At 45.8% G+C, this 22,934-nt stretch overlaps 1 protein-coding gene across 2 annotated transcripts in view; it reads left to right on the top strand.

Annotated features, from left to right (window-relative positions):
* TINAGL1 (tubulointerstitial nephritis antigen like 1) overlaps nt 1-20,005 on the top strand; it is a 29,526-nt gene extending 9,521 nt beyond the window's left edge. For both annotated transcript variants that reach the window (XM_083751799.1, XM_083751798.1), the window contains exons 4-12: nt 980-1,072; nt 2,926-3,040; nt 4,924-5,047; nt 5,876-6,026; nt 7,290-7,479; nt 7,933-7,978; nt 9,760-9,883; nt 13,177-13,222; nt 14,294-20,005. In XM_083751799.1, coding sequence (XP_083607925.1) covers nt 980-1,072; nt 2,926-3,040; nt 4,924-5,047; nt 5,876-6,026; nt 7,290-7,479; nt 7,933-7,978; nt 9,760-9,883; nt 13,177-13,222; nt 14,294-14,437 — 1,033 coding nt within the window. In that variant the 3' untranslated portion in view covers nt 14,438-20,005. The remainder of the gene's footprint in view (nt 1-979; nt 1,073-2,925; nt 3,041-4,923; nt 5,048-5,875; nt 6,027-7,289; nt 7,480-7,932; nt 7,979-9,759; nt 9,884-13,176; nt 13,223-14,293) is intronic.
* The last annotated feature ends 2,929 nt before the right edge of the window (nt 20,006-22,934 follow it).

Here is a 22,934-nt window from a genome sequence, read left to right as displayed (position 1 = left end):
GTTCTGCCACCAAGCTACAGCCTTCAACTTCCAGCATCCTCAGAACCTCAAGCTTTCTTTAATAAAGGAGCCTGTTCCAATAAGTAGATAAAGCTCTTAGCACTAGTCGGATCTCACTTGGAGCTCTGTGTCTTTTTGTAGATTCTGCACTGTGAATTTGGATGTAGTCATGCTGGAGCACCTTCAAAGGGGGCAGCAAAGAGGGCTAAGATGATAGGAGGAAAGTCTTGTGGGGAAGGTAGAAGGCAAGGCTGTAGTTCAATGGTAGAGCATCTACTTTGCTTGCAAAGTGTCCCAGATTCAATTCCTGGGGTCTCCAGGCAGGGCTGAGAATATCCTCTATCTTAAACCCTGGAGAGTCACTGCCAGTCCGTGTAGGCAACACTGAGCTAGATGTTCTGACTCAGTTTAAGGCAGCCTCCTAGGTTCCTATAGAAGTCAGAACTGCCTCTGTTATATCTGTGCTGTGGTCTGCCCTGGCTCATCACTTATCTCCTTTGTACTGTTATGAATTTGATCCTCAGGTGATCTGCACCTGGTTCCACAAAGCTTAGAGCTCACTAGTCCTTTGTAACAAACATGAAGAATTTTGTACTGCTCACTGATGAGTTGCTCAGTTTAAGCTGCAAGGTGGTTTGCTAGGGGAGACCTTGGTGGGTGCTATGACACCTTCACGCAATGCATTGGCAACCTCTGGTGTAAAGCAGGTTGGCGGCGAGGTTGAAGTTGCTTGGGCACACCAGAGGGAGTGTGTTGGATTGGCTCTGCCAGTGGGCCTGCACAGCCCCAATGGCATCACCATTCTGCCCAAGCTCACTGCATTCAGGTGTCAGCAAAGCTGGTGTCAGGAGGGTGGCTCCACACGACCTCACAGGCTACTCCTGGATCTAGACTTCTGGAAGTATCTCCCTTTGGCTACTAGCTCACCACCCTTCCATAGCTTCGTATATCTAACGTTTCCCATGTCTTCTCTTCTCAGCACTTGTGAAGGAAATGGGCGATGGTCCTGTGAAAACCACGCTTGCCTCATCAATGGGGATATGATAGATGCCATCAACAGAGGGAATTATGGGTAAGAATAAGAACATCAATTTGACGAATCAAGCAGGCTGCTAGGGAGGAGGGGGTCCAACAAAAGTTGGTGGTCTCCATTCCGAGGGAAGTGTAGCAATGGTGAGGAGTGGAGCCACATATCCACCATTTTGTGGCTTCTTGTCAAAGCTGTGGGCAGGAAGGAATAAGCCTAAAGAAAAAGCTACCATTGCTCCAGCCTTGACCTCAGTGTCATAAAGGATAGGTTGGCTGGATCTGAAGATGTTGTAGCACTAGATGAGGACCTGGAACAAGTTCCTGATACTGCACCTGAGGCGAGTGGCCCAGGGATCTGTGGAACCCAAGCTAGGACACTCATGGATATTGTCCCCCAAGCTCAACTGAAGAGTCAACGCATTATCCTGATTTAAGGCAGCTAGTAGACTTGAACCTCTTGAAAAATGGTACCTCTAGAAAAATTGTGATTCATTGGTTTCATGCTTCAGTTTTATTTTGAAGTTCCTTTGTTCAAGAACAAGGTTCATGGCAGAGTGTCCAAGTACACTGAAACGCTCCCCCACAGTTGTTGGTTGTTGTTTTTTTAAAAAAATGCTATTTCAAGTGTCAAGTTTATGTCCGTTTATGCTTTTTGCACAGAGGTCGTTCTGTTGGTCTTATGTAGGATGTAGAAAGGCACCACTGGCAAACAAGAGACTGTCATTGTGTAAGATGAGCTGGTCTGGGTTCCCTTGACATTCTGGCTGCCATTATTAGGGTCTGTAGTAGTATTGCCTGAGGAGCTGTAGAGACAGGATTGGAACCTGTGTCTGTTGCAAGATCTGGTCCCTGTATTTGTGTCTGTGGCCTATTATTCTTGGTGAGGACCTGTGCTAGCTTGAGGATGTGTCTCTAAGTAAGACCTACCGCCCAAGGCCAGTGAGAGGGAGGTACCCTTGTCCAGGATGGGCTGTAGCTCCTTGGAGTGGATTTAGCTGGGAACTACAAGTAACAGCAAGCTGTGTTATCTAGGCCTGTTGTATAATAAGTCCTTTCTGGGTACCTGTCTGGCTGTGCTGATCTGCATTTTCACTTTGTGGTGTGTGTGTGTGTGTGTGTGTGTGTGTGTGTACTGTACTGTACTGTACTGATTTATTTAGCAACATTTATATACAGCTTGATTGCAATAAAATCTCCAAGTGTTTGTAGTCTAATAAGGAATTCCAGTTGTGAGTCTCTACCCACTGGGTTAAAACAGATGTGGTTGTATCACAGAGCTTGATGGCAGAGTACAGACAGTGTTTTTTTGTTGTCTGCTCTGGGTAGAAGCTGGAAACTTATAAGATACATGTGGTGGTCAGTATATATCTGACATAAAGTGGTGCTTATATGCCCATTATGTAATGGCACAGTAGTGTTCAGAAAGCTGCATACCTCAGTATTCAGCTGAGCATACCAATGCCTCCATTTTGTTTCTCAGTGGTCCTGTTTTACTCCAATGGTCCTGTTTGACTCCAGTTCTGTTGGCACAGGGACACCATGTTCAGAATTAGAACTGATCATTACTGTTTTATATTACATTCCAGTTCTTCAAAACGCCATAGCAATCAATTCGTTTATTTGCGAATTAGGGGGTTCTCACTCTTCCTGGGCAGGCAGAGTTTCCCTGGGCAGGCAGAGTCTCCCTTTAAATTGCATGCCAGTTCCGAGTCAAGGAAGAATGCCAAGAGGAAAGGGAGCTGGCTTGTCATATATCCAAGAACTATGAACTGGCGGTGTTTTCTTACCAAGGTAGCTGGTTAGTTCTGAATGATGGCACCCTCTCTAATGGATCTCTCAGGGTCTCCCTGAGCAAAGGTTCATCTTCTCAATGGAGTCTCTTCCATCTTTCTTTAGCTGGAGAGCCTCCAACTACAGCCAGTTCTGGGGCATGACGCTAGAGGAGGGCATCCAGTATCGCCTTGGCACCATCAAACCCCCCACGGCTGTCATGAACATGAATGAACTCCATGTAAGTCTCGCTTGGTGGATGATCCAGAAAGGCTCATTCTGAGCTTCTTCATTCCAAACCCTGGGAGTTTTCTTCCTCTGCATTTCTGAGTACAGGAAAACTAAATACAAAAGAACATGTGCATAATTTTCCCAGTTGTGTCAGAAGGGACAGATTTCAGGCACATAGCTCTGAGAGCTCTGAAACTCACATCCAGTTACCCCTCTGACTTCTGAGAGGTCAGTTTCAAGCCTGTTTTTGTTACCTGTTGACAGTACAGTGGTAACTCAGGTTAAGTACTTAATTCGTTCCGGAGGTCTGTTCTTAACCTGAAACTGTTCTTAACCTAAAGCACCACTTTAGCTAATGGGGCCTCCTGCTGCCGCTGCACCACTGGAGCATTTCTGTTCTCATCCTGAAGCAAAGTTCTTAACCCGAGGTACTATTTCTGGGTTAGCAGAGTCTGTAACCTGAAGTGTATGTAACCTGAAGCGTATGTAACCCAAGGTACCACTGTAATTAAAAAAAGGGGGGGGGAGAAAAAACATGGAGTGTCTACTGGATCAGGCCAAAAGCCCATCTAGTCAGGAATCCAGTCCTTACAGTGGCAGTAATGAGGATGGCCTGGAATGCTGAGCTCTAAATCAGGAAGGCTTACAATCAGTGCCATTTTTCTAGGGAAAGAGGTGCTGGAACTCACCATGAACGCCTCCCTTGTTCACTTGTAAGGACAATGGTGCCCACCTGAGTGGTGCCAGAACTGAGTTCTGGTGAGTTCCAGCTGAAAAAAAGCCCTGCTTACAATCTACAACAATATAAGAGGGAGGTCACTTACACTTTTATTGTGGGGAAAAGAGGGAAGATATGTGACTTTGCTAAGAGAAGGGTTTGATTTAATTTCTTGTATTTCTATGTCGCTTTTCATTCAAATGAATCCCAAACCAGTTTACAAACAACAAATAACACTAACACAATAGAACATAATAGAACATTACAAATTCAGCATCAATCATACAATCTACCAAACAATCCAGAGACTTCAGGGGCCTTGGAGATGTTTGCAAACAAACTCAGCTGCTTCAGCAATTTCAGTCCTGGGGATGAGGGTGGTTTCGGGGGGAGAGGACATGTGTCCTTTCTTTTTCTGGCTGTGTTGTTCTTTCCCACTCCTGGGAAGGCCACTGCAGCCCCTCAGGACATCAGCAGAGGCTGCTGATTCAGCAGTGCATTATCCCTGACGTAATCTGCTCCCCTAAAGCAAACACCAGACCAAATGAAGCCGGCTGAAATGTCAGAGGAATCAAGCCAGGGTGGCCCCCAGATCTCTGCTCTCTTTTTAGAACAAGGAAAGGGAAGAGGCCAGGCTGGACTGAAGGCCCCGCTTTTCCAGCAAGGGAAGCAACAAGACCTTGTCTGTTGGGCTATGAGCACAAGCTGTCCGTCAACAGAACAGGACATGATTCCAAGCCTGAGCAATTTTTGCTCTTGCTCTTGTTGCTTTGAGACTGAGCAACGTGGGGACTTTCAAGGTTATGTAGGCTGGGAGAGGAAGATGCAGGAAAGGGCAGGAAGTTTTACACAGCTTGTATTCTGGTTTCTTGACTCTCAGGACTTGTTCTGCTTAGTCTGCCTGTGCTAGAAAACAAGGGGTCTAGGCACGGGTCTGGGCGGCTTTGCCTTTGCGCTGCTACTTTTCCCTGGAAAACCTGCTCTTTAGCACTAAATTGGAGCAGAAGACCAACAATTCTGCCTCAGTGAGTATCTTGAAGCAGCAGCCGAGGCAAGCCAGTTGCAAGATATGAATATCCCTGGCCTGATTCCTGTTGCTGTTTCCGCTGTGAATCCTGGGTACATTTCCCTTCTCTCTAGTGACTTCCTTCTCCTTCTTTCCCCTCTTTCTGTAGATGAATATGGATGCCAATGAGGTGCTGCCTTCCCATTTCAACGCTGCTGAGAAGTGGGCAGGAATGATCCACGAGCCGCTGGACCAGGGCAACTGTGCTGGATCCTGGGCCTTTTCTACTGCAGGTACCTCACCTCACAGGTGGAAAAATGTGCCATAACAATGATGGAGCAGGGAGAGGGCATGTCTTTTGCTACCCTCCTGATGCTCTACTTTGGGGTGGGGTAGGCTAACTTGTTCCCATACAGATGTTTTCTGTCATAGCTGTCAACGTTTCCCTTTTTTTAAGGGAAATTCCCTTATTCCGAATAGGATTCCTCGCAAGAAAACGGAAAAGTTGACAGCTATGGTTTTCTGTACCTGGCAATCTACTGTCAGTTCTTCTAGGTGCTCTGGGAATGGGCCTCATCCATTGACTCACACATCTTCAGAGGCCTGTAAATCTTAATAGCAGTACTGGCTCCTTTCCAACATCCTTGGCATGTCTGTGTCCCTGATTATTATCACTGTGCTTGTCCCACCCTCCTGCTGTGACACTCTGTTGCCTCTTCCTCCCATTGTACTGATGCTAAGGGACTCTGGGAACAGTAGTTCTTGAGAGGGCATCACTCATAGGGAGGTGCACGTCTTTCAAGCAACGCCCTAGACTTCCCTGTACAAGCTGTTCTCACACATAGAGGGGCCAGACATACCTCATCTTAATGCAGATTGTGAACCCCTGGTGTCCCCTTTAGTTCCCTCTCATCCATCCGGTGTTCTCTTCCTACTACTGCTGCCCCTCACTTTCTCCTCCCTAAATCTGGAGATTCCTTATGCTTCGAAAATCCAAATAGGAGAGCTGCATCAACTGCATGCTACTGTAGCACAATGCTAATGTTCCTGTGATTCAAGAAACTGGCTTCATCCTCATTATTAGCTCTCCAGACTTCTAACCGCATGTGTCTTCTCACCAGCGGTGGCCTCGGACAGAATCTCCATCCACTCTATGGGACACATGACTCCCGCCTTATCGCCCCAGAACCTCCTCTCCTGCAACACTCGCAACCAGCAAGGCTGTAGTGGGGGCCGAATTGATGGGGCCTGGTGGTTCCTGCGCAGGAGAGGGTGAGTTTGTGCACTTCGTCACATTCAGAAATGGAACCTGGTGTAGCAATGAAAGTTGATGAAGTTGTCAGCCTGCACGGGACAGAAAAGGTCTCTGTGCGAATGTGGCATGGCCTAGTATAGCTCTGGAGGCTTTCCAGAACCCTTTTGGATCTCCCAGATTCTGCCAGGCCCCCAGTTTTGGCTCTGCCGTGAATCCACGAAGGTAGAAAGAACAAAGGGATCATATGCTGAATTTGACTTAAACTCAAATGTTCAGGCATTGTCATTTTACAGCAGGCTGTTGAATTACAGAACTGTGACATTCAGACTTTCCACCTCTACATATAGCTACCATGGAAGCCCAGTGCATTACAGAAGATTCTGGGGAGTTTGCATCCACTGCACAATGAGACTGCATGGGGTGTTTCACCACCAGCTTGCATGGAATAGGAATTCCCCCTCCCCCTCAAAAAAATGCACACAAGAGCAGTCATGGGGAAGAAACAAAGTTCAATGGTAGAACAGTTCCTTGGCATATTACTGTCTAATGAGCTAGGTGGACCTGTGGCCTGACTCTGAATAAGGCAACTTCCTATGTACATATTGTCTTTCACAGAAGATCAGCCTCCATTACTCTCCTTGTCAAGTGTCTTGAAAACTGCTAGGCAATACTGGTCTGGCATTGTTATAGGGCTGGAGGGCTGGGGCTATTAGCCTGTGATGACTGGGAAGGCTAGAAGGCTGGGAAAAGTATCAACACAACTAGCAGGGGATGGCAAGTGGGGGGGGGGGAAGGAAGGGTGGGAATGGAAGGGTCTTGAAGGAGTTGCATGTAAAGACTTAAAGCTGAACAACTCGTGACATTAGGCAGGTGGGTTGGCATTGCTTGTATCTTAAAAAAAAAAAATCTATAAATAACTGCATCTTTGGGGGGGGGCAAGGGGTGGAAGATCAGGACCATGACACACGAGGAAGGTGTTTTTAAACTGTTCCCCCCCCCCACATACTGTGTTCCTGATTGGGTGTGTGCGTGAATCCCTTCCCCCTTCCATTTCTATAGGAGGAAAGGGTTAAATAATCCCCTCCCTGCTCATGCTGTCCCAATAGTTCTCCATCCTGGGTGACTCCTAGTTAGAGGGGATTTTTTTTTTTAAGGTACATACATCCCATGTTATTAACCTATCACCCTTGGGAGTGAGCAAGTCTCCACATAAGCCGTTCAGTTACGTACAAAATCTCATACTTTTGTCCTTTCCCTCTCCCCCACCTTCGGCCTTCCAGAGTGGTGACGGACGAATGCTACCCTTTCACCAGCCAGGAAAAAGACAGCACCCCGCCTGCAACCCCTTGCATGATGCATAGCCGCTCCACAGGGCGGGGCAAGAGACAAGCCACGGCACGCTGCCCCAACCCATGGACGGACTCCAATGAGATCTTCCAGTCCACCCCTGCGTATCGCCTCTCCTCTAACGTGAGTGCTGTAGAGCATGGGCTGAGCACAGCTGACAGTTCTGGGCAGGGCTTTCAAGCTAGAGCTGTGTGCAAATGGCCTCTTTAAATCCTCTATCCTATTGGTGGGCACATCTATATTTGTGGTGGGGGCGGGCAGGGTCCCAGTACTTTATTTGTGGTGGGGATCACTCTTAAAAGTTGCAGTAGTGGATTTTCTCTCTTTTGTCACAAAGCTGTATTTTCCTGTTGCACGGTGCAGCTTCAACTATGCAGTCAGCCTGACCACCTTTTGCCTCTTCTACCAAGTCCTAGCCTATGCATCCTTCTGGGGTGCTGTCAGGGGGATCTGCCATCAAAAATGGTGGAGAATCTTGGGAGGAAATTTTACAAAGTATCTTTCTTTTTATAGGGTTTTTAAAGCTGTTTATGATATGTTTGTAAAATGCCTTGCTACTCTTCCGTCTGCTTGCAGGAGAAAGAGATCATGAAGGAGTTAATGGAGAATGGACCAGTGCAAGGTGAGCTATGGATCTCCCCCAGGAAAAAAAAACCAAGACATTTGTAGCTACTGAGCTTTTCCAGAAAGCACTTTGAGGAAGAGCAGTCTACCTGAGCATTTAGAACCTTAGCTCCAGTGCTATATCCTGGCCAGAAGAGGGCATAGACTTGGCAGTCTCATCCCCACTGCCAGCCTGATGTAGAAATGATTATTTACAGTGCTGTGGTGCCCAGTATGGAAGACACAATGATGAGAACAGGAAGCCAGCTCCCCAAAATGCTGTTTTCTCATATTTTGTACAAAAAAAATGCCTCCATCACAGCAACCTGCAATGCTCCTGTAACCCTCAGAGATAAAAAACCCAGTAGAAGTTGGTTTATGATCTTTAGGATAGGCACAATCAAGACAGACCCTCCGTTAGGAAATTATCAATGATTAAGCTTGAGGGAGTTGGACTCTGGATTTCAATGGTTCACAGATCTCTATGACTGAGATTTCTGAGACAGTGATGTAAGACAGAAGAAAACCCACATGCATTAATAGGGAATTGTGTGTCCCTCTGCCACCGGTGCATTCATCACGTGTGGGAAGAGACTCTATGATCAGAGGTCCAGTCATGACCCACCTCCCTTGCATAGAGAAGCTTCATGCACATAGTTGGAGGGGGGCATTCTTGGGTGCATCAGCAAGGAAGGGGGCAGCCTGTGTAATCCTTTCACATGTTATTTGAACACATGGAAGATGTTTGCTCCATTTCACCAGCACCAGCAATCTTGGAAGGGTTGTGCTGATATACATACAAACAGTTTTGCCATTGGGTGGGTGGGGGTGGAGGGCTTAATTTGAGTCCGGAGCTAGATATTATGAAAGCCATGTCCTTGTCATTTAAAGCAGAGCACACTGGACGTTCAGCACCACAAAGTTGTTTAAAAGTTTCACAGATGGAAAGAAAGAAAAATAAATTAATTTCGATGGTCTAAATCTCAAAAGGATAATAATAGTAGTAGTAGTAGGATGATGATGATAGATGAACATGGTTTGTAGCCAGTGCTAGTCCTACTCAGAGTAGATCCATAAAAGTGAATGAGCAAGACTAAGCTAGGCCTATTAATCACAATGGAGCAGCTCTGAGTAAAATGTAGTTAGATATAACCCTGCGTTAGGGTCAGTTGATCTTAATTTGCTCCCTCCTATTCAAGTATGTTTCCTGCTTGGCAGGGGGTTGGACTTGATGGCCCTTGTGGTCTCTTCCAACTCTATGATTCTATGATTCTAAGTACAGCATTCTGTTCACAATGCCACACTGACTTTCAAAAGTGGAAGCACACAACCCACAGACTACTAGCAATGGGTATCACCACCACCTCCTGCCTTCCAAGCCCTGCAAGCCCAATCACAATCCTTTCTGGCCCGCATGATCAGCTCCATCATCCATAGTGCAGAAATGCACCACCTGCTTCTTGACAGAAATTCAGCAAGTCTACCTATCATAGAAATCTAAATGGTGTGTTCACACAGCAAACTTGCTTAACAATTATTCCATCTTCTGAAGAAATTCTGGCTTTGTGAGTGTAAGAACCCTTAACAGGATTCTCAGCCAGATTGCAATTACTAGGATCCTTTGGGGTGCACATATGCAAGTGTGAATGTGCAAGCCAAGAGAGTTATAAAACTGATACACGTTTGTAGTGCAGACAGGCCTCCAAAGGGTTGGTGGTGAAGTCGGCGTCAGAGGTGGAGGGTCTGTGCCTGCCGACTTTTTCCTGTTGCTTACTTCATCTCCTTTCTCTTCTTGTACAGCCATCATGGAGGTGCATGAAGACTTCTTCATGTATAGAAGTGGCATTTATCGGCACACATCTGTAGCTGCCGGGAAGCCAGAACAGTACCGACGGCACGGCACCCATTCCGTCAAAGTCACTGGGTGAGGGATCTTGCTTGAGGGGGTAATGTTGGTTGGTTCAGGGGCTGCCTTTCTACTGATCACAGGAATATCCAATTGCATGGTATTCTCACATGTTATGTCCTACCGGATCATGCCAAGGTCCGGTTCAGAGCAGGGCATGAAAGCGATTGACTACTGAACCACTCTGAGAATGGTAGCTCTGTGGGGGCAATAGGGGCCTCCTAACAACTCTCAGGGATGCGGGTGTGGGTTAAACCACAGAGCCCAAGCCTTGCTGATCAGAAGGTTGGTGGTTCAAATCCCCACGACAGGGTGAGCCCCCATTGCTTGGTCCCTGCTCCTGCCAACCTAGCAGTTCGAAAGCACGTCAAAGTGCAAGTAGATAGATAGATACCGCTCTGGTGGGAAGGTAAATGGCGTTTCTGTGCACTGCTCTGGTTTGCCAGAAGTGGCTTAGTCATGCTAGCCACATGACCCGGAAGCTGTATGCCGCCTCCCTCGGCCAATAAAGCGAGATGAGCGCTGCAACCCCAGAGTCGTTCGCGACTGGACCTAATGGTCAGGGGTCCCTTTACCTTTAACAGCTCTCAACACCCATAACAAACTGCAGCTCCCAGAATCCTTTGGGGGGGGGAGGCATGACTGGTTAAAATGCTATCATGGTGCTATAAATATATGGCATGAACATATGAATGTATGGCCTGTGTATGTTTTGGTTGAGAGGTGTGTGAGCTTGGCCCTGGCCCCAGAATTTGGGAGAGGGCACCAGTTGCAGGAAAAGGGAATACATAAAGGAGACCTTTGGGTAAAGAAAAATGTTTTGTTTTGTTTTTTAAAGGTGCTTCTGAATGCCTTCTCTCTTTTCCCAGGGTTGGGTTGGGGGGGGGGGCAGTTGTAGAGGACATCCTCCACAGGCTGTTTTAACCTGGAAGAGGGGGCAGAATTTCCTCATATTACTCCTTCCTCTTTGTGGCTCTTCTTGGACCCCTGATGACTGCCTGGCCTTGCGACTCTTTGGAGCTTACTCTGCCCCCCCCTCTCTCTCTCTGTGTATGTGTGTGTGTTTGATGGTGGGCACCATAGAGAGTTCAACATATTTCCTCTCCGCGGGGCCACGTGGCTTCCTCTCCACTTTCCCTCATTTGGTGGGCACTGACTGGACAGCGGAGTTTGATCCATGCCAGCTCACTGCTGCTCAAGGAATGAGGAAGGAAAACTAACAAGAGAGGCCCCACAGGGGGAGAGTAGAGGCTCTTGAGAACAAGTCACTGCCGGATAAGGCCACTCTTTGGGGGGAAAGTGAGAACTTTTCTCTCTGACGTCAAACAGCCGCCAGCCGGGTGAAAGAGTCATTCTTTGGGTGAGCTGAGCACAGCTGGAGCAGATTCCCCTCTGAGATCTCTTTCACCAGGACTGAAACAGCATCAGAGACTTATTCCACAGCATGTAAAAGACTCTCCAACGTTTCGCAGATGAAATGGGGAGACTGCTGTGTGTGTTTTTAGTCTGTTATGGCTAAAACAACTAATGCATCATCTGCAGTATACATTTTAAGCAGTTTTATATCACTTTAAACAGTCATGGCATCGCACCCTCCAAAGGATTCTGGGAACTGTAGTTTGTGAAGGGTGCTGAGGGCTGTGCCTTAGACTGAGAGCCCAAAGGGAAGGGATTGTCTACTCACTTGTAAGCTGCTGCGGATGAAATGCTAATAATAATAATGCTACTTATAATACTGTGTGAGGGACGAGGCATTCTCACTGGATTGGAACAAGCTGGGAATACAGCAGAAACCTAAACAAAACATTGGCACCAAGCGATGCTTTGAGTCTTTTTAACTTGACTCACAGACTGCAAGTACACAGAATGTTGCCACAGTTACCCATTCCAACACTGAGATCAAAACACTCAGAGATGGGCAAAGGCCTCTGCTTAGGGCAAAGGAAAACACTGAACTATGGGGGCAAGCTAAGGAGAAACAAGTGGAGGGCTCCCAGCCAGCTAGATCACGCTGTCTTTTCCACTTGGGCTTATCTTCTCAAGCTGCTTGCAGAAGGAAATGACAGACCAGATTCTGAGTTAATCAGTAAGGAATGAAATGGGAAACCCCTTCCAGTCAGACACCAAGCCTGCTTTGCTAACACCTGACCAAGAACTTTGGGCATCTCTCCCAGACAGGCAGTATGAAGTACTGCCACTAACTTTGATGGCTTTATAAGGGGACTAGACAGATTCATGTACCAGCAGCTACTAGACATTATATTTATCTGTAACCTCCAGATTCTGGGCAATAATGAATGGTAGAGCATCTGCTTTGCATGCAGAAGGTCCCAAGTTCAATCCCTAGAAGCATCTCCAGGTAGGACGAGGAATGCCCCCTACCTGAAACCTTGGAGAGCTGCTGCCAGTCAGTGCAGAGAACACTAAGCCAGATGGGCCATGGTTTGACGTGGTATAGGGCAGCTTCCAAGGAAGGCTTTCCCCTCCATGTGCTACTTGTAGGATTCCTAGAGGCATCTGGTTGTTGCATCGTGGAAAACAGGATGCTGGAGTCCAGAGGGTCTCTTGTTATGATCTTCTCAAACCAGAAGGATGAATGTAATGGGGTTGGTTAAAACCTAGCAATCAAAGCAACAACAATGCTTCATTTTTTGTGAAATGCATTCCACTGAGCAAATCTGTCATAAAACAGCTTCCTAACATGTTAAAGAAGGATGGGTACAATTATTATTATTATTATTATTATTATTATTATTATTATTAATTATTATTATTTATACCCCACCCATTTGGCTGGGTTTCCCAGCCACTCTGGGCAGCCCCCAACAGAATATTAAAAACAAGATAAAACATCAAACATTAAAAACTTCCCTAAACAGGGCTGCCTAGTGGCCCAAACACTGGATGTTGCCTCTGAAGCATATATTTTATTCCAGGTCCTTTTGGCTTTATCATATTTTAGTTAAAGTGTGGCAAAATATTTATCACTCTCAGTTTCATTTGTAAGTATGGACCGAAGAATCTGTCAAATTTCATTTTGGTTTCTTATCGTTCCAGTCTTAAAGATGTTTGCCACGTTTCCACATAATATTATTATTACTGTATTAAGATCTGCATGAAAATTCATCAGCGTTTTGGTCCGATTACTCCAAATATACAATTTTTTTTGCAAGCAGTTTCCCTAATATTTGTTAATTGTCCTTCATCAGAAGATGCCTGGGTGGTGTGCTAATGTGTGGCTGAAATCTTTTGCATAGCACATGATAAGGAGGACTACTCAACAAAGCTGTCTCTTTCATTCTGTGTCACAGGTGGGGAGAGGAACAGCTGCCTGATGGGTCAAATCAGAAATACTGGGTGAGTGCTGCCATTTCTTAACCAGGAATTGCCACAAATTTAGGTATTGTTCATTTGAGGTATTTCATTTAAGGTCTTCCATCATAGAGCTCAAGGTGGCATAGATGGGTGCACAGTCAGGGCATTTCCAGACTGTCACTGTTTTCAGGTGGAATTCAGTCAAATCCTGGCAAATTCATCCTGTGTGCTCAAAGCTGATTTGGAACTCTTGTGAAATAAACCTGCTTTCCTAAGAAATCAGACTCGCGATAAGGAAAAATATGGGGAAATGAAAGTGTGTGGTAAAACTCCCTTTACACAACATCATCTAATCTCCCCACAAACAAATCAGGATGAATGCTCATTAAAGAGGGGATCAGGGAGCAACCTCAGTGTAGGGGTGATGACCAAGACACTGACCCAGACCCAAATTCTTTTAACTTCAGCAAGTGGCTGCAACATATACCTTCAAAGCCCACAATGGGACCTTTTAATACGGTAATTATTCATTATCCTAGACATCTATTTCTCCGGATCTCTCCTGCCCCGCTGTCTGCAAGTAAGCACTGCTGTAAATGAGGCTTGAAGACAGTGCCAGTCAGCTGATTGGAAACTCTGGAATGTAGCTGATCCCAGCAGGGCTTGAAGTCACCACCAACCAGCTGGTAGCGGGTGGCATCAAGCCATGCTGCAAAGGAAAAAGGGTTCCCTGAGGTGGGTGCCCCCTCCACCTGTCACTGACCCACTGGGCTCAGGATCTGGCCTGTTGAGCTGAAAAGGTTCCCCATCCTCGTTTTAATGTGAGACTTGGTGTAGCAAAGCCACTATGAGATAGTGTTACAAAGCAGGAATCCTCAGTTTAAAACTTGCCTCTGCCATGAACTCACTTGACAGCCTTAGGTGAGCTTCTCTTTTTCTCTGTGCAAGATAATGGGGATAATACTGACCTGCCTTGCATGCTTGCTGTAAGGATGGCAACAAGATTGCTATGTATGAATGCTACAGCGCAGTATAAATGTGAAAAGCTGTTTTGTCAGGAACCATTAATGGCTCATGTTATCATCTGGGCAATTTTTGTGTCTCTGGCTTCAGATTGCTGCCAACTCGTGGGGCAAGGACTGGGGAGAGGACGGCTACTTCCGCATTGCCCGTGGGGAAAATGAGTGTGAGATCGAAACCTTTGTGGTAGGCGTCTGGGGCCGAGTCGGGATGGAAGACATGCACCACAAGAAGTGAGGAACTTGGGAGGCCGACCTTGCATCAGCAGGTCACCAGGGAGAACTTCCTTCCTTTTGTTGCCCACACCTTTTTGCTTCTCCAAAAAAAAGAAAGAAAACAAAATCAAATCCGAGATCTGGATCAGCCAAAGAACACCACACAGCTCCTTTTCACCACTGTGTCTGTCTCTGAAGAGAACAATGCCTGACCACATTCTGGGGTCTGCACAAGACTGTGTGAGGCCTAGGACTGTTCTTGAAGCCCTGGGCATGTCTAAAAGGCTTTGGATGGCCTTCTTGGAAACTTTGGAAGCTCCTTGAGAACTCAAGAAACAGCTGGAGAAGGGGAAGTTTTGTCAGAAGGGACCAAGGAAAGTTATTCTGTCTGACACCCCCTTGCTCCTCTGCATCTTTGTTAGCCTACACTCAAAACCCAAAGTTTGCCACAGAGACATCAGAAGCAAATAAGGAACACCCTGTCAATTTTGCCTGAAGAGTGGCTAATGCCATACAGTGAACTGTATGGGAGGACAAATCAGCATCTCATTTTCTGTGGGTATCCAGTAATCTCTTGTACACCTCACCAGTGCCTCAAAATGAAGCGATTTCGGAAGTGCTGGTTTCTCTGACCTGATGTTCAACAGTGGTTTGAGTCAGGAACAAGCCTCTTTTGAGGAATTGGCAGCCATTGTAATGCCAACAGTTGTGGGCTTCTCATGTCAAACCATTTTGGGCCTCAGATAACATGGGATCTCCCCTTAGCTGCTCCTTCACCTCACACATGTACCAACACCAGTCTTATGGAGACCACACAAAAACAATCAGGCCTCACAGCCTAATACACATTGTCTCTCGTAAACACTCCCATAGTTTCGTTCCTAGCCACTCCAAATTCCCATTGCTTTACCTCAGCCTGGCTAACATATAAAAGAAAAGAAGGAATCCCGAATCTCAAGTCTGTCAGGTGATGCCCTCACAAACAGAGGAGTCAGTCCAAATCACAGGAAGTGCTGTGATTTTGAGAAGACATTTCTAGAACTGCTCAGTTAGGTCCATCATTCTTGGAGGCCCAATCCTGAAGTGGAAATGGCGTCCAGTTACAGAATGAGGAAACAACCCCAAAGACTGGGTTTTTCTAGACAGCTTTGCCCAGGCATGCGGGAAATTCACCTGGAACGAACTACTGCTAGGGTTCCTCCCCCCCCCCCCCAAAAAAAAAGGTTGTGTATCTTATGATTCCTGGTGATCAACCAAACGATTGGAAGACAAGCAATAGTTTCCAAGAGAGCTGAGGATGGTATGAAGGAGGCATTGTTGTTAATTGTATTCGCACCCTTTGTATTTGTCTGGCACTCCTCTCTGATCAAATGAATTTGGCAGATTTTTGAAACATGGCAGAAACCATCCATTAAGGAGGCTGAAGCAACATGTTATAAAAAAATGTGGGACTGACACTGAAAATAGCAACCTTTCAGCCAAGTTCTCCATAACTTAGCCCACGTCCTTATGACATCTCTAAGCTGAACACTGCCCAACTGCTGCCAAGGGCGGCCAATGTTCTGTAGCAGGAAAACACACCGTATCATGATGTCAGGAGTTTGCAGAAGAAGATGTGCTTCTTGGAGGAAGGAACTCGGCATGAGGTTCCTGTGTGCTTTATTCTGTGCCAGAGCAGAGTGTTTGTTTGTGCCACAGGGGATGACTCCATTGTACCACCTTCAGTTATCTGAAAAAAGCATTTGCCTGCCTACTGGCAGAGCGAGCCAGAATCAGCCCCCTGTCCTGCTAGAGCCCCGTGCTCTTTCCCTACCACAATGCCATTTCTCCTCTCTTCCAAATTAGAAAATAGGAAATCCTTTTTTTCTTTTCTCTCCCCAACCCCTTTAAAATCCTGTTCTGTTTTCTCATTTGCCCTCCCGAGATCTCTTGCAAACACAGAGTTTTGCTGACACGAAGAACTCGGTGCACCAGCCCATATATTATCCATATTGAAAGCCTTCATTCTCCCCTGCTCTGGCCTCACTCTGCCCCTATCAGTTATCCCTGTCCCTTTCTTTCATGTTTTAGCGCCTGTCTCTGAGCCTTCTGTACAGGATGTGGGGGTCTTTGGGTGCTTAATCCCACCCTGGCTTAGTAAGACCATTGTTGGGAGTTTGGTGCTGATGAAAGGGGGCTTTAGTCAGGCGTCATGGCTGGTTCTGTCAGTTTTTGCAAGCTTCACAAGCGTCAGTGTAAACACCGAGCCACCCCCATTCATGTGAAAGAAGTGGAGAGTGAAAGCGCACATTAAAGTGGAGTGCGTTCACGCCTGACTGAGGCAGCGAGGCTTTAGGGTAAGCGTCTGTGCCAGCACTCCATATGGAGTCCAAATGAAGTTTTAACAAGGGAGAGGCCAGCAAGTACATGTGCCCAGATCAAAGCAGAAAAAGAGACATCCAGGTGACTGTGGATTTTCTAAGCCCAGACCTTGGTTTAGAACTCACAGGCCCATAAAGCTGTGGCTGGGACTATACCACTTCAGACTGCAGGTGGCGGTGATGGATGCATGGACTGTTCTATGAAAATTTTAAATAAAAACATGGAAAGTAAGCATGCTAGGGAGAAAGCAAGGTGCAAACCCACCTCCATGGCATCTCTCCAGGTAGATGGCATTTTTAATTTTGGCATGAAAAGTATTCCATGTGTGCCTCCACTCGCAGTCTGCAGTGGTATAACCCAGACACAGGTTGACCAGGGAGAACTGGGCCACTGCATGAAAGCAGAACAGAACTGCCTCCAGGATACCTGTCCATTTCAAAGTGCTTTGGGAATGGAAGTGTGCATTGGGGATACAGTCAAGCTCTGCAGTCCACGCTTCCATCCTAGGTTGACTTGCTGTCCTCTCTAAACTGTTGGCAGCAGCTGCAGCTGTTTTTAGGAGCAGCCTAGATTCTGACATCCATTTGTAACTACTGTGCAATCATTGTGGGCAATCCTCTAATGCTGCCCACTTCCTGGCTATTATAGCTCTATCCCTTCTTCTTCTTTCCTTATCAAAGCTTTTAACTGAAAAAGGAAAGATAAGAAAATGTAATGAATTGCCATCAGTGCGCCTGTGCACCCATTGCCTAAACTTGGTAGCCCTCTTCCAGAGAATGTTCGGACAGGCATACATGTCTCAGTTTTTTTCTTTACATTCAGTTGCTGGGCACTTCATCAGTAGCTAAATGTGTGAAGTAACTGGTGCCCTTGAACTGTGATGTAATTTTTGTGAAGAAGGGAGTTTCAAAGTTCCTCAAGCCTAACTGTGTGTCTGGAGACTCTACAAATGGCCAACAAATGCATGGCTGTTGGAGTGTAGTGAGGTTTGTGTGAACATCCCTCCAGTCTGCAACATTTTATCTGCAATGGCCTGTTTACATAGGGTTGCCATAGCTGTTGAGCTTTCTTTGGAAAATCTCTGAAAAAAATTGAAGTTTTAGAGCTTTTTTAAAGGAAATTCGACAAAAAAAATCAACATTTTCAACATGGGTTGCTATGGGTTCCCAGTTATTTTAACCTCTTTTGGAAATTCCACCGGGACTCCATTTTCAGCAGGCAAATCCTGGATATGTCCAGGGAATTCCAGACATATGGCAGCCCTACATTTACACATACAAGTCATCACTTGAACCCGAGGCCAAGTCATGCAGGAGAATGAGATGAAAGAACCTAGTGGTTATAAGAATGAAATATACTTGATTTAGACTGCGGGTTGGCAATGCCATTTTGAAATGCTTCCCCCGGGTTTTAAAAATAATTCACTGAAAGTAACGAAAACAAAAACCCTACCATAGCTGATCTAAATGTTATGAGTGCCTTGTTTTAAAAGCTCTAACCCCAGCCATGCACTCTGCTTTGCTTGCAATGAGATTTTTAATGTATCAGCACATTGAATAATGTGATCTCCCACCTGCCCTTTGATATTATGTACCTTGTTCTTCCACCTCAGGACTCTTGCCACCTCTTCCTGCTACATGTACAGCCTGTGCTTAAAATAATTTCAAAACTTGAGGGATTCAAAATGGTTGCAGCTGACTTGGCCTGCTAAATTCAGCAAAAGTGAGGCATAGCCTTGCCTTTTCAGGTGGTGCCATTGACCAAAATGTTCTGAGAAGCCAGTTACTCCCCATGTTAGAAGACTGGCTATTATATTAGTGCCTGCTCTTCCTGCCCCTTTGAAGCACACAGCATAACATTGACTGGATATAGGTACATTTGTGCAAATTGTTGTTGTTGTTTAGTCGTTTAGTCGTGTCCGACTCTTCGTGACCCCACGAACCAGAGCGCGCCAGGCACGCCTGTCTTCCACTGCCTCCCGAAGTTTGGTCAAACTCATGCTGGTAGCTTCGAGAACACTATCCAACCATCTTGTCCTCTGTCGTCCCCTTCTCCTTGTGCACTCCATCTTTCCCAACATCAGGATCTTTTCCAGGGAGTCTTCTCTTCTCATGAGGTGGCCAAAGTATTGGAGCCTCAGCTTCAGGATCTGTCCTTCCAGTGAGCACTCAGGGCTGATTTCCTTCAGAATGGATAGGTTTGATCTTCTTGCAGTCCATGGGACTCTCAAGAGTCTCCTCCAGCACCATAATTCAAAAGCATCAATTCTTCGGTGATCAGCCTTCTTTATGGTCCAGCTCTCACTTCCATGCATCACTACTGGGAAAACCATGGCTTTAACGATATGGACCTTTGTTGGCAAGGTGATGTCTCTGCTTTTTAAGATCCTGTCTAGGTTTGTCATTGCTATTTGTGCAAATTATGGGCTAGCAAAGATGAAAAGTAAAACAAATGGTGACAGATAGGGAACTTCCAGACAATCTGTTTATTGAGCATTCATCCTGACTTGTTTGCAGGGAGGCTCATTAGGGTTTGCTGTTAAGTGAACATTCATCCTGATTTGCTTGTGGGGAGGCTGGAGGACGACTGCGGAGGGTGTTGCATCCAGCTAGTGTTATCTGACACATTCCAGAGCATTTCCCTGTTACTTTCTGAAAGTCTGACCGAGTGGGTTTGTTGCCCAGGACCTCTCAGTCAACTGTAATTGAACAACCGGAATTTGCCCAGAATGTGACTAAATTCCACCCAGAAATATGAACAGCCTGGAAGCGCTCAGAGACATAAATGTTGCAAACCTAAATAAATATAAACAGTTTGTCTGTTGCGGCTTTGCACAATGAATCATGGAAAGGTTACTGATCCAGGAGGTGATGCATGTGTTAAAAGTCTATTTATGTACATGGATCTCTTCAGCTGGCTCAGAGCACCTGGGTATTATCCACACGCTCTGGTTTCTGAATAGAGGGAATCTCCACCTTTGCAACTAACAGCTGACACTTGCATGAATGAACAAAACTTGGTGTGTGTGTGGCGGCAGCGGCAGGGAGCCCTGCTCCAAATTCTTACATTCCAAAGAAGTTGCTTCTGATCAGGCGTAGATCAAGAACTTATTCAAAGACAGAAGCAATCCTACTATCTTGTCTATGCAGAAGGTTTTGTATTTCCAAGAGCCTTTTTATATTTATTTTGCTTATTTGTAAATAAAGTGCATCAAAGACAGTGGCAAGAACTGTGTGTGGTTGGTTTCTTTCTTTCCACCTGGAGCCTTAGGCTAAATTTTAGCATGCACACCCCAGGAAAACACACACACTGAACTGGGAGAGGTTATCCGCTGGTATTTGGAAACCAACACTGAGGTTTTCCTAAAGACACTTAAACTTGAAAATTTCATTAATATACAAAGGAAAACTGGCGTATTTGTAACTTCTTGAAGAGGCTGCTTTTTATTTTATTTTTTTGTCCAGATGGGGTTTTTCCTCTTGGGGGTAATTTTCAGCAAGAAAACGTCAGTTACAGAAAGAGTCAAAGACGACAATCTTGTGGGTTTTTGTTTTACATTGAAAAAGGACAGGAATGCCATCACACTTTCGTGTCACGTCTGATCTGTAGCCAGACTACTTTTGTGACCAGAGGTATCTTTTGATACACCCAAACTTGGCCTACCTGGCAAAAACTTGGCCTCATTGCAAAGCACCACGGGAAGGGGGAAAAACAGAAGCAGACTCTTCCTGCTCTCCCTTCCAGCCTCAGCTCTGGCCTCAGGGGCTTTTGCTCTGAGACGTCTGCAGGCATGCCTCCACCACTGGATGTGTGTAGAGCGGGGAGGGGGGAGGTCAGCACCTGGAAAAGCTGCACAGTCGAGATAAGAGCCTCGGCCATTGTCTCGCTTCCTGTTATGCTGGGATGCATTAACCTTTGGAAAACCTTCTTCATGGACTCCCCTGCCAGGAAAATGGGACAGCGGCTCAATTTAGATGCGAAACCTCCTGCCCCCTGCAGTAGCCATTAGGGAAGTCCTGTCTGTGTCCTCGAGTGTCTTCTGATAAACCTGGGACATACCAAACTATCAGAAATAGGTGGGGACCCACAAGATTGATTGCTCCCCCATCCACCTCCAAATTCCTGTGCGTGGAAATCTAACATATAAAGCATAAAGTTGGATTCTCCTTGATAGCTAGCTTTCTGTGTGTGAGTAATTTTTTTGGATGGATGATTATCAGGGCTCGTTCACACTTCCTCTTTCCCTGTGCCTAGAAAGCACAGGTCTGAGCGGTTTTCTGCTTGACCAACGCTTTCTAGGCATGGGAGGTCTGTGTGGTTTTTCCCTCTCTCCACTCCATTCCCAGGGAAAACTTGCTCTTTGGCTCTAAATCGGAATGAACGGCAGTCTGGGACAACCAGATCACTGCCCCCCCCTAAATAAAGAGTGGTTTCCCCAGGGGATAGGAAATTTATGGGGTAACTTGTTAACAGTCCTGTGCTGCACTTTTAAAACCAGCCAGTTCAGGTTCACAATCCTGCACATACTTACAAGGTGGCAATCTCCATAGAATTAAGCAGGGCTTACCTCTGTGCAGTTTGCTTAGCATGAACCCACACTAGGAATTGTGACAGCAGGGACCCCTCCTCTGAATCAGAGTGAGGCACTTTTCAGTTTTAGTCAGTTGCTGCTGCAAAATTGCAGTGCTTAAGTGCCCACCGTAACTTTACAAGGGAGGAGGTTGTGGAGAAAACCAGAACAACTTGGCCACACCTCTGTGACCGCTCATTGGTCATGCCCCCAGGACTTCCTAGCAGCTTCACCTGGTCTGGTGGGCAACAGGCATCACTGACTGGCTCATCTTAAAAGTTGAAACCACTGAACAGGCCTGTCAACATAAAAAAAAGGTAAGGTTACAAGTCAAGATGTCTGCTGTGTCTCTACTACAAGAGAATTTCACTGCATGGAATCAACAGCACTCAACACCTGACTTCTAGACAGTGCCAGTTGGGCTTCTGAAACATGGAGGATGGCTAACAACATTCCTCCAGATTTTTCTCTCTGATTTGGCTGAAATATACAGTCACCTCATTCTTTTTAAATGATAGCTCTAGATGTTATTTCATTGGTGTTGTTACGTCCAGTGGTACCTCAGGTTACATACGCTTCAGGTTACAGGCTCCGCTAACCCAGAAATAGTGCTTCAGGTTAAGAACTTTGCTTCAGGATGAGAACAGAAATTGTGCTCCGGCGGCGCAGTGGCAGCAGGAGGCATATTAGCTAAAGTGGTGCTTCAGGTTAAGAACAGTTACAGTAAGGACCCAGTTAAGTATGGACCTCCGGAACAAATTAAGTACATAACCCGAGGTACCACTGTAATTGCAAACCACTCTGTAATCCTTCGATATATAGTCAGTGCCAGATGTACATATAAGCTAAACAAGCTATAACTTAGGGCCCCACTCTCTTGGGCCCCCCAAAAAAAATTTAGAGGGGGAAAAACTGGATGTACATTTCCAAAATATAAGATAAAAAACAAGTAAAATAAAATCTACATTCAGCAACAGTGTTTTGTGATGTGTAGGTGCCTATGATGTAAGTAATGGGCCCCCAATCATTTTAAGTTAGAGCTTAATAATTATTTCACTATTAATATACTTCTTCTTAATTACATTTCACTATTAATATATTTCTTCTTAATTGTATTTCAGTTCAACAATTACTTTGATAAAATACATATTTTGTTATGTGCAAATGGCTTTAGATACCTGTTAGGTCCATAAATTACCATATAGCATATATTCAACACCAAAAACAGCAGCAATCTGTTGTTGACAAAGGACAGCTGGACATATATAGGGCCCCATTACCTTCAGTAGCTTAGGGCCTCATCAAACCTAAATCTGGCCCTGTATTATAGCGTAGGCACCCCTGATTTAGCTGTCTGCCACCTTCGCTCCCAACCCTTCACTGCATTTGGAGTAAGGAAATGCTGCCATCTTGTGCCATCCTGGGAAACTTCAGGAGCTCAAGACCGGGCACCAGCCTTCTGTTTTCTGAATTTCATTTCTTTCTGACTTCATGGTCTGTGTGGTAGATGGATGCTAATTCTGTACTAAGAGTGTTGAGTCTTTTTAAGGTGCCCCCAAACTTTTTGTTTTTGCTGCAAGAGACTAGT

This window comes from Podarcis gaigeae (genome assembly GCF_964106915.1).
Source record: "Podarcis gaigeae genome assembly, chromosome: 8".
Lineage (NCBI taxonomy): Eukaryota > Metazoa > Chordata > Lepidosauria > Squamata > Lacertidae > Podarcis > Podarcis gaigeae.
The sequence above is the reverse complement of the archived record's forward strand: the minus strand, read 5'-3'. Positions and strand labels throughout refer to the sequence as shown.